The sequence below is a fragment of the Daphnia pulicaria genome, chromosome 3, assembly GCF_021234035.1.
Source record: "Daphnia pulicaria isolate SC F1-1A chromosome 3, SC_F0-13Bv2, whole genome shotgun sequence".
Lineage (NCBI taxonomy): Eukaryota > Metazoa > Arthropoda > Branchiopoda > Diplostraca > Daphniidae > Daphnia > Daphnia pulicaria.
Genome location: NC_060915.1, coordinates 8531390 through 8543783, shown reverse-complemented (window position 1 = coordinate 8543783; position 12394 = coordinate 8531390). Strand labels below are relative to the sequence as shown.

The window sequence follows — 12394 nt, the reverse complement described above, 5'->3', positions numbered from 1 at the left end:
CTTTTGACTGTTCGAGACTTTGGTGTAGTTTTGCCAGAATTAATTCACATATGAACTGCTGTGTGACTTGTCCCCAAACGACTGGGATGCACAGAGTAAGAGTTAGTTTATCTTTCCAAATAATATTTTTTGTGTTTAGTTATGAGCTATGTGAGACCATAACAAGTCAAGACAGGTTTCAAAAGTTTTGCTGTACAGTAAATTTGCATAATGTGGTGAAGAAATCCAGAAATTATTTCCAGTCTTTCTTTAAATAAAGAAAAGGCCATGAGGTTTCCGCCATCGAGATTTGGTGGCCTGCTCTACGCAAACGCCAATGTCCTCCAATAGTGAATGGTACCGCTACCGCGGGACGCGGGTGCCTCGCGGTACCACACATTTTTTTGAATATGTCGCTTGTCTAGGTGTATATATTTTGTCCACCAGATGGCGGAGTGTCTATTCGTGAGTGACGTATAGCCGCCATTTGCTTTTGCGACAGTCACAGTGTACGGTAATGTGTTGCTGCATTATGACGGTGTTCCGGTGTAAACATAACTAGGCAAAGTAGTGCTGCGGTCGCAACGCTTCTCGTAATAATATAATACTAAATAAAATTAATTTAATTTGAAGGTAAAAACTGCTTTGTATTTGCTAACAAATAAATCTTATAGTATTTTTATATAACGTGTTAATGAAGCTGTCATAACAAATTCTGTAGTGAGATGTTCGTGAATAAAATGAGTCTGGATAGAGAAGGCAAATTTTACAAATAACCGTGTCTTGCTGCACGTTCTACCGCATACCGCTCCTCTGGACTGAATTCCAGTATACTCTGAATAGCTCGTAGATGCTCTGCTCCGTTTTCACTGTCTGTTAATAAATAAAATATTGCTGAACGCAAAAATTTGAGAAGTATGGAGGGATCTGCTGATGGATGGTTGATGTGATTCGTGTCGTCTTTGCTGTCTTTATTCAGGCATTTTCTGGAACAACTATCTTTTAGCTCCTCCTGTAAAGAAAAATAGTTTTCAATTGCTTTGATATACTACACGCATCCATAGAAAACAGACGCTCTACAAAGTAAGAATAGATTGGTGAAAGGGGCGTTTACTCTACGGTGCAATACTGATTTGGGGAAAAATTGACAAGAACTTTCGGCAGGGTTTTCGTCACTCAAATAGCTCAATTAAGCAAACTGTTATATATGAAAAATCGAGGGTGAAATCAATGTTACAGAGAGTAATTGTATAAAAGCAGATAACTTGCGGACGTAATTAATATAGCAACCTCGGAATTCGCCTTTGAAGGCTGAACCAAAGAATTATAGCTTCGTCTCCCGATATCCAGGCCATTGAAGAATTAGAAATAACCTGCCGAAAGTCACTTGTCAGTCCTCATCTTAGATCACTTCAGGATCAATTAAAACCCCAGTTTATTATGACTATAAAGTTTACCTGTTGTTCTAAAGCGGAAGCCACGGTTTGCAAATGCTGGGTCTCGGAGCAATCTCCTTGGTCATTACTCGGTGTCGTTGATAAATCAGTAACAACTGACATGTCTTCCAATTTTGATTGTAGTTCTGAGATCATTTCAGTTTTTTCTGCCAACTCTCGAGTTAGAGATTCAATTTGAATCAATTCTTTCTCCCGAGTTTCATATTCCTATTAAAATGAATCAAATACTCAATTCCAGCAGTTGAATTACAAATTGTTGTAAAGTATACCAATGTTTCTCTTTCTTCCATGTCATTTTGAAGCTGCGCAATTTTTCGTTCGAGCGATTCAATGTGCTGACGCAAACAAACCTTTTCCTTTCCCACTCGTTCCAGCTCTTCTCGAGTTAAATCGTGGCTAGTCAACAGGTTTGCGTAACGAGTGTTGGAATCACTGAGTTGGGTTAAAGCCGATTCAAGTCGATCTGTGAATCGACTTTTCACGTCCTGCATCTAAAATAATTCAGGAGAGAAACATTAAGCAAGAGCACTGGCAATGACATTTGTTTAAGCAATTACTTCGTTGGTGTGTTGTTTTGTTAGATTCTCTATTTTCTCTAAGTAGGCATTCGTGAGTCGGTTTTTCTCGGCCGTCCAACCTCCAGAATACAGGTCGGCATCTTTTTCTGCAAAGGAATCCTTGAACTGACTAGGATGATAAGATAGATCGTCAAAATGACCCGAATCGGCTAGAGAGGGTGCCGTTAAATGAGTAGCACCATCAGACTCTTTATCTCCTCCAGATATCCTTTTCTCACACTGAGCATGTTCCAGGCGTAATCCGACGAGTTCGCGGGTAAGGCGTTGAATTTCAAATTCTTTATAATTGCTATTGGCCTCCGATTCTTTCAGCAGCGACCTAGAGCGTGTGTACAGTCAATATTGTATGAGTATACGCGCGCGTTATTTCTGGAAAACGCAAGCAGCTGGTTTTTTTTAAATTACTTGAGTTGACGGATGGTTCTGTTCGCTCGTTGCGTGGGTGTTAAATATTCACCCTGGCAGCCGTTGGTAGGAGTAGAGCAGTGAAATGTAAATTTCGGTGAGTTATTTCCTTTCTGAAAATCACAAGCAGTTTCGACGGCTTTACGGTAGGCAGGGTAAGCCCTACTCGACACTGCACATGAAGCGACGCTGCAAACGCTGCTCAGAGAGCCGACATCGTCTTGCGCTTCTGTCAAGTCTTCTTCCGTGAATTCTTGCTCTTGTGTTATGCTGGATTTTCTCCGCTCTCCGTGAAAAGAGGCGGAACGTTGCAACCGTGGAATTCGGCTACTTGGTTTCCCCTTCAGTGATGGATTTACTCCTGCCATATCCGTTGCGTTGACAAGTCCTTTCGCCTTTGTTAAAATGTAAAAAAAAAAAATGATTATTAGTTAATAGGTTGTTTTTAAATCAAACATGGATCAAGAGTTATTTTGAATAGGGACGTACGACTAAGAATAATGTAGCTCTCAAAAAAGAAGATTGAAAGATTGAAAGGTCTGATCAGTTAATAACGCAGAGATGTTGTGGTCTAAATTTGTTGTTTGCATCGTCTTTTTGAACGGTAAATGAAGAAGAAACAGAAGAAATACAGTTATATTTATATGCATTGGCTAGTGGCTACCCGCATACTGCGCATATAGATATAATTCTCTAATTGTAAATCGTAACAGCCGCTGCAAAAGCCAAAGTTGTAGTACACTGCGCGCCTAGAAAAACGGTTAAAATAAAAATTGTGTACTCGATAGACTATACTAACGTTGTTTTTCCATAAAATTACCAAACTATTACAAATACTTTTGTTAACATGTACTAGTCACATTCCAATATAGTTGACCACATGAATAGATTTACTTTCGAACTGCTTTATTTCCACATGTCACTAATATACCGTAATTCTTTTGCGTTATCAATGTAAGATGCGGTTGCTAGGATACTTTAAGTTAATAACTGCCAAACAGACATAGCAAAGGTAACTAAAATAACGCATAAGATGTCGGAAAACCGTCTTTCATTCCTTTTTTGTTACTACTACCGGCTGCAACAAACTCTGACGTAATTCCTTATTTTTCTTAACAATAACAGAGTACATGATATGGGTGGAAGCCACACAAACACCAGGTTTGTTTGCTGACGTCAACACTGAAAATTGGATCACATAAAAGCTGATCGTGCCGAGCACTAGCCTACATTGAAAAATGTTCTATCTGCGCTGTGAATCAGCAAATGTACGGAGACTTAACCTTAGAACTCGAAATCGTTTACTTTTAAAAACTAGTTCAATGAAGCTATTGAATCAATAATGTCATAACTTACCAAAACAATTTCCAGCAGCCGTATGAAACTCCACTGGATATTTTTCTTCTTTTTTTTTTACGGAGTTTGCGTCGTGTGTGAAAGTCAATTGCGGAATAAAAGCTGGAGGCAAATCCTTCGGCTAAAAATGCTAGCGGACAAACCGCCTCGAGCTGCAACGTCTGTCGTTTTGTCCTCAACCGAACCAAACTCCACTCCACTCAGGAGTCGGGAATAGAAAATCAAGACGACACGTATAACAAGCAATACTAATGATATGATGATGTGGTTGTCCTAGTTGAAGTTATTTCATGTAACCGTAAAAATACTTTCCGGTCTGGGAGAGGGAGACTGGGACTCTTGGTGTGTGAGAGACTAGAGCCAGAGCTACGTACTGAATACCAAAATACTGGTCTCACCACAGCCATGGCAGGCGGGCCAGCCCGGAGCCCTCCCGAATGTTGCCTTTTTCCTCTGAAAGCGTTCCCGAGTTTTGACGCTTACGCTACGCGACACGGCGAGTGTGTTGTGAATATGAGATTTGCATGCATTTTAAGTCGGTTGTTCAAAGGAAAACATTGGAAAAAAGATCAAACAACCCCCTAAAAGAATAGGAGGCTTTTCAATAGGAGGAAAAGTTTAAATCGATATTTAATCCTCTTTTCCTACTATCGTTACGCGTAGTTCGCTGCAACTTTTAAGGCATATTCGAGTGGAGAAGAGTATTTCCTTCCTCAGGAACCTGCAAAATAAAAACTGACACTTTTACAAATTCTGTTTTCTGGATTTTTTGTTTTTAGTTGCTGATTTATCTATTTCAGTATGTGCTACTTCCGACTTGTTCCATCATTGAGTTGTGGGTAATCCACTTTTAATGCGATAGCTAATGCATTAAAAAATCTAGATTGAGAAAAAAAAACGATGACAGGGGCGTGCACGTCTGAAAATATCATCAGGCGACACCGACGCTTTCCCAGCTGGCGTTTCCAAGCAATGAATTCTATTTTCACTTTTACCCAGAATACTGTTCAAAATAGTGCAGCATACATAATGTAAACATGACACCAGACATTTTGTAACGTGTTAGGGAACATTGTGCCTTACTTAGGCTCCTCCCTTTCTTTCACTTACAAAAATATTCCCGGTAATGAGCTTCGCCCACTCTTTTTTTTCCACTGACTTTGCCTGATAAGAACATCCGGTGCGTCCACCAAATCTAGGGCCTCATTCCCATTCAAAGTAAAACGTCGCGTTGTCTTAATTTCTGTGTTTTCTCTTTCAACTCTTGCATCGGTCCGCATCATCCTATCGCAAGGCATAGCCTGAATCATTCATTTCACGTTTTCCAACATCATTCAGATGGTTTGGGTCTGATGATTGCTTAATAGTAACACGAGTAAAATCTCGTGATGTATGTTGCATAATATTGAGCAGCGTATCGACTGTTCGACATTGGTAACACTAGTTAGTCGACGATGCTTTTTGCTATTCAACTTACTAAATCATTGACCAGCAGGATTACGACAGAAAACAATTTTACATTGCTTGATGTTTAAAACGAATACAGCGGAAAGAGTCTATGCGCATTTATTCAAAACAAGACGTATTCCAACTCGCAACACTCACGGATATCTCTAGAACGTTTAATCCCGTAATGAAGCCTACTCCCTTGATCTGCCGCAAATATACACGAGGCAGAGCCCTTCACATATTATTAATAAATTTTTTAGACCAGAGAAAACAAATGAAATCACTGAAAGGAGCTTTTCTCGATCGCCGAAGGACGAGACTTCAGGTTCTAGGAGTACTACTAGCGGTAAACGAATTGAGTGCTTGTATGGAAGCCATTAGGTTTTTTTTTATTCAGTTTTAACCTTGGCCCACTCAATGACATAAGGCCTGCTTCATGGATTAATATCCTCTATCGTAATGTGACTGTTACAATAGATGTATATCTCAGAGTTCCGAAAGGAAATGCAAATATTATCGACCGAGCGCTATGTAAAATAGGGAAATTTCAGAAGAGAGGGTGGTAAACAATTAAATTGTTGATAAGGAGAAATTGCAAGTTGAATCAAGAATTGGAGGCGCCAAATTAAAGGTAAAATAACCAATGCGAACCTGGAATGTCCTACGCATCAAACGTACTTCTGTTTTACCATTCTTCGAATGCGATATATGCATATCCCCCCTCCTTACCATCATAACCAAATCATATTTTACATCATTGTGAAAAGAAAGGAAAATATTGAAAAGAAAACGCTAACGTAAACGCAAGACCGATTTTCGAATGACACAAAAGAGCTAATTACATGGGACCTTCTATCACGCTGACTTTCATCGTCCAATAATAGATGCTTCGAATAAATAAGATCAAGGCAATCAGAAACGCTCCTATGAGAAAGATCGTATCATTAAATTATACGAAAAACCAACTTTAGGATTACTAAAAAACTTACCAACGTACACAACATACATTCCCCCTTTCGACACTGCTATATGGTAAGTCCCCCACTGAATAAGAAAATTACAAATTAAACATCAGGCTATAGTTTTTCTACAAGAAATTGTGATGTTCTGATTACCGTCACTCCAACACCAATGGCAATAAAAACCATGGTTAAAACTAAGAAAATTGTGGCCCGCTTCCTAGCAAAATCCGGTCCGACAGATGATCTGTGATTAGCAAAAAAGAAATTTTATTTGTAGATGTAAATAATACGTGACGATTAAATTTGCTACGTGGTTTGCATGTTGCGCAAAACGTATTAAAATTACTCTTCATTACAAATTTTAGACATTTTTTTAATTGAGTAAAATTAGTTTTTCAAAGAAGAGAGTATGTGACATAAGGTATTTAATAAATAACCAATAAATGCCTTCAGCCTGCAACAACAACAAAAAAAAATACTTACACTCTTCTGCAATGAGGGCATCTAGCTAAAGCATTTGTCAGGGTGTTGAACTAAAAACCAAAAATACCAATCAGTAAGTTAGAAAATCACAATTAAATGTTTTTGTTTCACCAGAAATGTATCATGGCAATGAGCACATGTGACGCGACACATTCCAGGAACCGATGGAACGGAAGGGTTAGTTGGGTTTGGTGTCAGATTGATGATCCTCTTGCAAATGGGTCTAGGACATGCAATCCTTTGAGAAGTAGCTTTGCATATTAAGAGACAGTTGCAAGGACACCTTACATATTTTTTCCCTGGAGGGGCATTCCTAATTGGCTGGATTACAAATTTTTTATTAGATTGAGTATATACACAAATAATTCCATCGTGAAAAAATGGAACGCAAAACTTACTGTGGCCTCGTGACACTCAGCACACTTAACAACATGTTGATCTTTTTTGCCGGAAATATCAATGAGAGCTTGGCACACTCTACAAGTAACCATTGGGTTTCCGTTTAACTGGGCTGCTCCTGTTGTCCATGAGTTGGTGTCACTTGTGGATCCATAAGGTGGAGGAACTTCATCAACTTCTGAGAAAGAAAATCACTGCTACATGATTTGTGAAACGTTTCTATTCAAACAATGGCACCAATAAGCTCTCGAGCGAACTGGTAGTTTCGCACCATTGTGACTCATACAGATGACGATTAAGTCTAAATGATTGCTATAGTTTCCTATTTTCTGACACATAACTCTTTGAAAAAACTTACCTTGTGCAACATTAGCCAGATCTCCCCCATAATCATGACTGACAAGAGGTTTCCGTTCATCAGACGGCATGATTTGTGATTTTAGGAAGAAGTACCGAACGAATTAGCTGAGAGTCTGAGACAACTGTGTCGATAAAGAAACAGCGAAACACCCCTTGTTAGACGTAGACTCGGAGAACATTGACTTTATTCAGTCTTAACCAACGCCTTGTAACATTTGCCGCAAGAGGGCATGATAGTTCTTGTACTAGGATCGTATGGTCTCATAATATCATATATCTGCTAAGTTCCAGGAAGTACACGGCGGTGTATTTCATCGCATTTCCGGTAGGAAAAAAGTGCCGTTTGCATATTGAGAGCTACGATGTTGTATGGTAATCTGTAAAGTAGGCTTTTTCCCTTGACCAGTTACCAATATTATGCGTGTTTTGATTATTTTATCATTCCTACCTCTGAGGGAGGCAGCAATAATAAAGAGAAGTCACAGATTTTTCTGTGACATTGACATTGTTATAAATTTTATCAGCTCAATTTTTAAATTCAAGGAAAAATTCCATTTTAAAAACACTATTTCGCAATTCGTATATCACAACCACACCAAAACTGCTGAAACCATGCCGAAACCTTGAATCACGCCAGCACTGTAACAGTTGTAGCTGTATTCTGATCCAACGAATTAAATCTCGTTTGGTGGTGCAATGGAAATCGATCGCGGAGACGGATAAGCAAGTATTTTATTGTGTTTTTAAAATTCAAACATAGGGTTTTCAGACATTTCGATTCTTTGACATTTACTAACAAAATAAATGATAAAATCAAGGGTCTTAAATTAAAATGGCACTAAAAAATGTCCTATCTATGGCCTATTCTAAATTTATGACCTGTTATGCCTCACTCATTTGACAAAATGTTCATAATTTGTTACGTGAAAATAAAGCCTACCTTTCAAATTAAATCTGAAATCCATTTTTCGGTCAAAATTTTCCAATTAGTAAAGTATTCCTATTTTTTTCTTTTTGACGGTTTTGAGTTATGTCTTTCTATCTCATAAGTCACACTGTAACTGACGATGAATGTTAATGCTGCAATATGAGTCATTATAGGCTCGAGTCCTCTTTAGTTTCACCCAGTCAACAGATTGGAGCCGATAGTTTGGGACGACATTCATCAGTTCTTTCGCAATCGTAGCAACAACTAAGGCATTTTCCAGAGAGGCAGCATTTATTATCTTATCATTTCATTCTGCAGTCTTCTTTTTGAATATTCATCCGAGTAGTTTTCAAGGATTATTTCCTTGAAAATCACTATAAAATGGACGAATTCTCAATTTCGTTTTCTTTTTTCTTAATAGAGTCTTAGAGTGACTAAAAAATTGCAATGCATGCGCCGTGCTTCTAAATATGCAGCAGCTACTTTGATTATATAGGCTAAACTTATTTGGGACACGGGAAGTCGGGAAAAGCAGCGTGGCCAGCAGCGTATAATAGCCACAAAAAAACCTAGGAAATAAGATGATCCTTTATAGATGTTCATCACTATAGCTCTATAGCAATATAAAAATTTTTGAAAAGAAGGCCAACTTCACCATCTTACTAAATCTTTCTAATATAATAATTTCTAATCGGAAACTTTCTTATACAGTGTGAAATATTTTTGGGATAACTCCCATTATTGCAATCTTGATTGAGAATAATCTCCACCCCAAAATCTAGCAAATATTTTATAAAATCTGTTATATAGTAATATAACTTAATAAATCTGTTTGACAAGTGCTGGCAGGAATGACTATAATAGATCGGACTATTTTCAGCCGTTGGAACCACAAGCCCGCAAGTATTACAACTATAGGAAATTGAAATTGTTTTAAATGGTACTGAATCCATCCATTATCAATTATTAAGATGACCTCTTTTTGATTTTTATAACAGCATTTTTATGACGAAGAAAACGGGAATTAAATCTAAAAGTATTGTTTTCTTTAAAGATCTGGAAAAAAGAAGAAATAAAACTCGATAAAACTGACGAGCAATTGATGCGATACAGCGCGAATTGCTGCTATATTCTTTTCTTTCTCTTTGATAATGCATGTCCAGAAGCTAAGCCCAGCATCCTGGTGTCAAGTGAAATGCAACGGTTGACTCGATCAATTTTTATTTTTGTTGCTTTAACGTGTGCAGCAGCTATAATAAACAGACACCTTCTTTATTGCTCCAGTGGTCCCGTTTCTTTTGTTTTTTCCCAACTTTTTCCAACCGTCCTCTTCAAACTTTTTTTTACTGGGGGTGTATATACATGGAAAAAAGAAACAGACATGACAACGAAATAAATTGCAAAGGGGCGGAGTATTAGGGATGATAAGTTGGCTATAAAATGCGATAGTAGATCAAGAAAAATTGTCATTTGCTTACATTTCTCCCTCCGCTAAAGAAAGAAACACTCAAACAGCAAGTTGTATTACATTTTAGTTTGATGTGAAATCAGTGCACCGCTTTCAACAGCTATAAATCAATACCTTATTGGAAATCGTAACTCAGGTGAATAGAAAAGACAAGAAAAAAAAATCTAATTTGTATTGTTTATATTAAATTTAATAATTACAACAATTATATCAATCCTGTATGCAGGTTACATAATAGACAAAAGAAAATGCGTTCTACTTTTTCAGTTTTCATACTGCTATGCCTATTTTCCATACACTTGCAGCCAAGCCATAGTCATTTACCGCCATTCTTCAAAGAAAAGCTTCTAGGAAAAGGGAGTCAAGGGAAGGATGCTGGTGGGACGGCTTTAGCAGCCGTGATTTCGTCACGGAAAATTGGTCTAGGTCTGAAAGCCATCCTCTTCAAGCCGTTGCTTTTAGTGGCACTGGCCAAAATCAAATTCGCCCTTTTGCTCGGCAAGCCTCTTGCTCTATTGGCCATAAAGAAACTCTTACTGAAAGCTGTTCTAGGCAAGCTGTTGCTCAAGATTCCTTTGATCCTCCTGAAAGGCAAAGCCCTTTTGTTTAAGATGTTGGCTCTCAAGATCAAACTCATCACCAAAGGTTTACTTGGGTTTAAAGCTCCATTAACTATGCTCTTCCTGGGTGCGTGCGCCTTGGGGTCCGGTCTGGGTTTGGCTGTAGCGCTCGGCGCTACGCTTCACAAGTTAAAAGAAGACTCTTACGAGGAAGATTATGAGGAGCCGTACTATCCTCCACCAAGGCCCTCATACGGTCCACCATCTCCTCCTGCCTACAGTCCTTCGTATTCACCCAATCCTGCATACAGTTCATCTTCGTATCCATCTGATCCTGCGTACACTTCTTCTTCTTCTTCTTATTCACCCGATCCAGCGCACAGTCCTTCGTATCCATCCGATCCCGCATACAGTCCTTCGTATTCACCCGATCCTGCATACTCGGCTCCAGCTGTCTCCTACTCACAAAGTGGCAGGGACACATTCTCGAACGGTTATGGCAACGAAGTCGCCAGCCTGACAGTTGGAATAGGAGAAACCAATTTCGGAACTGCTGCTGCTGGCTATTCCGACTACGGGAATGTCGCAAACGCATTTCAAGCTGGCTATGAAGGTAAACGCCAAAAGCGTGACTATTCCAGTCTCAGTTGGTTGATTGGCGCTGACGAGAGCAATCAGAACGAAGGTGAAGAATTTGAAGAAGAAGCTATTGATGAGTTACCTGAAGACCTTCAACTCGAGTTTGAAGCGGCACGTGCCAACGGAAACGCTTACCTCTACATGGCCGCTCAGTTTGACGAGAAATCCTGCGGTCGCCGTCTGCTATGCGAAGTCTATCAGAAAGCTCACGAAAGTCTCACTGAAGACGAAATTCTGTTGCAAGAAATTTTCGGGTTCGTAATAATCGCAATCTTTATTTTAACTCTTTTCATTGTAATTTGCATTTGTTTTTGTTTGTTTTTCATTCGTAGATATCCTCTGTCTGCGTTAAGCGAAGAAGACGAAGATACCCCGAAAGAAATGTATTACAGGGCGGCGCAGTTAGGCACAGCATACGAAGGTCGACCAAACAATCGTGTTTGTGCCCGATACTACTCCGCCTGTCCTCACAATGCCGACCAGCTCATCAACATCTTCGTAACCGAAGATGTTCAGACTAATGAAATTGACACGACTGACCATCGGCCTTCCGCTCACCTGCAACCGCCTCAGTCTAGCGCTAACTTACCCTTTTACCAATCTCAGTCGACAGCCGTTACGGTTGCTCAGTCATTAAGACAAGATTTTAGGACGGATCAACAGTCATCGACCAAGACAGGACAACAGCAAGTGAGTCGACCGGGCAGAGTGTTTCCGGCGCTAACGAGCCTTCGACACAGATTTCTCAAAGAGACATCCACTGCTTGAATTGCGATTTCAACTCTTGACGATTGACTTTGACGATTAATTAGCTTAAACATTATTCCGTATGTATTCGATGTTAACATCCTTTGTTTTTTTGTTAATTGTTTTGTTTTTATCTCTGACTTTGTATTGGCTTTTTCATACACCAAAATGTAAATTCTTAAAGGGTCTATGTAAGAGTCTAACTTTAGCTGAGCACTTTAGCTACGCGATGACGCAAAGAAACCGAATGACTCTCAACATTTCCGTAAACAAATAAATGCCAGTAAATCTTTTTATTGTTTGAAATCGTGACGTTGCTGTAAATTCTGTGACACATATTATTCCTATAAAGATAGATTATATAAATTTTTATGATGGTGATATGAAGAACAATCGCAGCGCCTCTAGCGGATCAATGCCCTATATTCAATTCGACCGCTACTAATTTTTGAATAATATTAGCGTAATAAAAATATACCTTGTTATAAGCCTTCTTCTTTTACGTATCGTACCTCATATCGCTATTCATGACATGATTCTTGACACGAAAAAGTATTCCCGTTGTTCGAGAAATAATTTTTGCAATAAATAGACATAGCGATTTTTTAAAGATATTTAACCAGA

General features: G+C 38.9%; 3 protein-coding genes and 1 long non-coding RNA gene across 7 annotated transcripts in view; 2 read left to right on the top strand and 2 right to left on the bottom strand.

Moving 5' to 3' along the window:
* The window catches only part of LOC124329250, a 409843-nt gene that overhangs the window by 343100 nt on the left and 54349 nt on the right, over window positions 1-12394 (top strand). The gene's annotated exons all lie outside the window — the stretch shown is intronic.
* On the bottom strand, window positions 606-3976 carry LOC124329113 (protein quick-to-court-like). Of its 3 annotated transcripts, XM_046788129.1 has the most exons (7): window positions 3776-3976; window positions 2420-2814; window positions 1994-2333; window positions 1706-1927; window positions 1437-1643; window positions 1270-1352; window positions 848-991 (listed from the first exon to the last, which is right to left on the bottom strand). In XM_046788129.1, the coding sequence occupies exons 2-7, from the start codon at window positions 2785-2787 to the stop codon at window positions 982-984; spliced, it is 1230 nt and encodes a 409-aa protein (XP_046644085.1). In that variant the 5' UTR covers window positions 2788-2814; window positions 3776-3976; the 3' UTR covers window positions 848-981. The 3 variants fall into 3 exon arrangements, with proteins under 3 accessions (XP_046644083.1, XP_046644084.1, XP_046644085.1); XM_046788127.1 differs by lacking the exon at window positions 1270-1352 and having other exon boundaries at window positions 606-991; window positions 3776-3974; XM_046788128.1 differs by lacking the exons at window positions 1270-1352; window positions 3776-3976 and adding an exon at window positions 2909-3688 and having other exon boundaries at window positions 606-991.
* On the bottom strand, window positions 5326-7610 carry LOC124329188 (type 2 phosphatidylinositol 4,5-bisphosphate 4-phosphatase-like). 2 transcript variants are annotated; one of them, XM_046788241.1, is made up of 7 exons: window positions 7427-7610; window positions 7068-7243; window positions 6781-6990; window positions 6670-6719; window positions 6340-6430; window positions 6214-6268; window positions 5326-6148 (listed from the first exon to the last, which is right to left on the bottom strand). In XM_046788241.1, exons 1-7 carry the CDS (start codon window positions 7494-7496, stop codon window positions 6063-6065), a joined length of 738 nt encoding a protein of 245 aa, XP_046644197.1. In that variant the 5' UTR covers window positions 7497-7610; the 3' UTR covers window positions 5326-6062. The 2 variants fall into 2 exon arrangements, with proteins under 2 accessions (XP_046644197.1, XP_046644195.1); XM_046788239.1 differs by having other exon boundaries at window positions 7068-7246; window positions 7427-7607.
* LOC124329091 lies at window positions 9715-12062 on the top strand. Its single transcript, XM_046788074.1, has 3 exons — window positions 9715-9960; window positions 10051-11277; window positions 11356-12062. Exons 2-3 carry the CDS (start codon window positions 10073-10075, stop codon window positions 11789-11791), a joined length of 1641 nt encoding a protein of 546 aa, XP_046644030.1. The 5' UTR covers window positions 9715-9960; window positions 10051-10072; the 3' UTR covers window positions 11792-12062.

What these genes read in the sequence shown, in the direction of transcription:
- LOC124329091 (XM_046788074.1), top strand. Translation starts at nt 10,073, where the DNA reads ATGCGTTCTACTTTTTCAGTTTTCATACTGCTATGCCTATTTTCCATA. An exon ending in CTGTTGCAAGAAATTTTCGG is followed by an intron (nt 11,278 to 11,355) that starts GTTCGTAATAAT and finishes TTTCATTCGTAG; the next exon opens with ATATCCTCTGTCTGCGTTAA.
- LOC124329188 (XM_046788239.1), bottom strand. Translation starts at nt 7,496, where the DNA reads ATGCCGTCTGATGAACGGAAACCTCTTGTCAGTCATGATTATGGGGGA. An exon ending in TGCCCTCATTGCAGAAGAGT is followed by an intron (nt 6,431 to 6,669) that starts GTAAGTATTTTT and finishes TGCTAATCACAG; the next exon opens with ATCATCTGTCGGACCGGATT. An exon ending in AATGTATGTTGTGTACGTTG is followed by an intron (nt 6,149 to 6,213) that starts GTAAGTTTTTTA and finishes TCTTTCTCATAG; the next exon opens with GAGCGTTTCTGATTGCCTTG.
- LOC124329113 (XM_046788127.1), bottom strand. Translation starts at nt 2,787, where the DNA reads ATGGCAGGAGTAAATCCATCACTGAAGGGGAAACCAAGTAGCCGAATT. An exon ending in AGAACCATCCGTCAACTCAA is followed by an intron (nt 2,334 to 2,419) that starts GTAATTTAAAAA and finishes CACACGCTCTAG; the next exon opens with GTCGCTGCTGAAAGAATCGG. An exon ending in CTTCCGCTTTAGAACAACAG is followed by an intron (nt 992 to 1,436) that starts GTAAACTTTATA and finishes TTTTCTTTACAG; the next exon opens with GAGGAGCTAAAAGATAGTTG.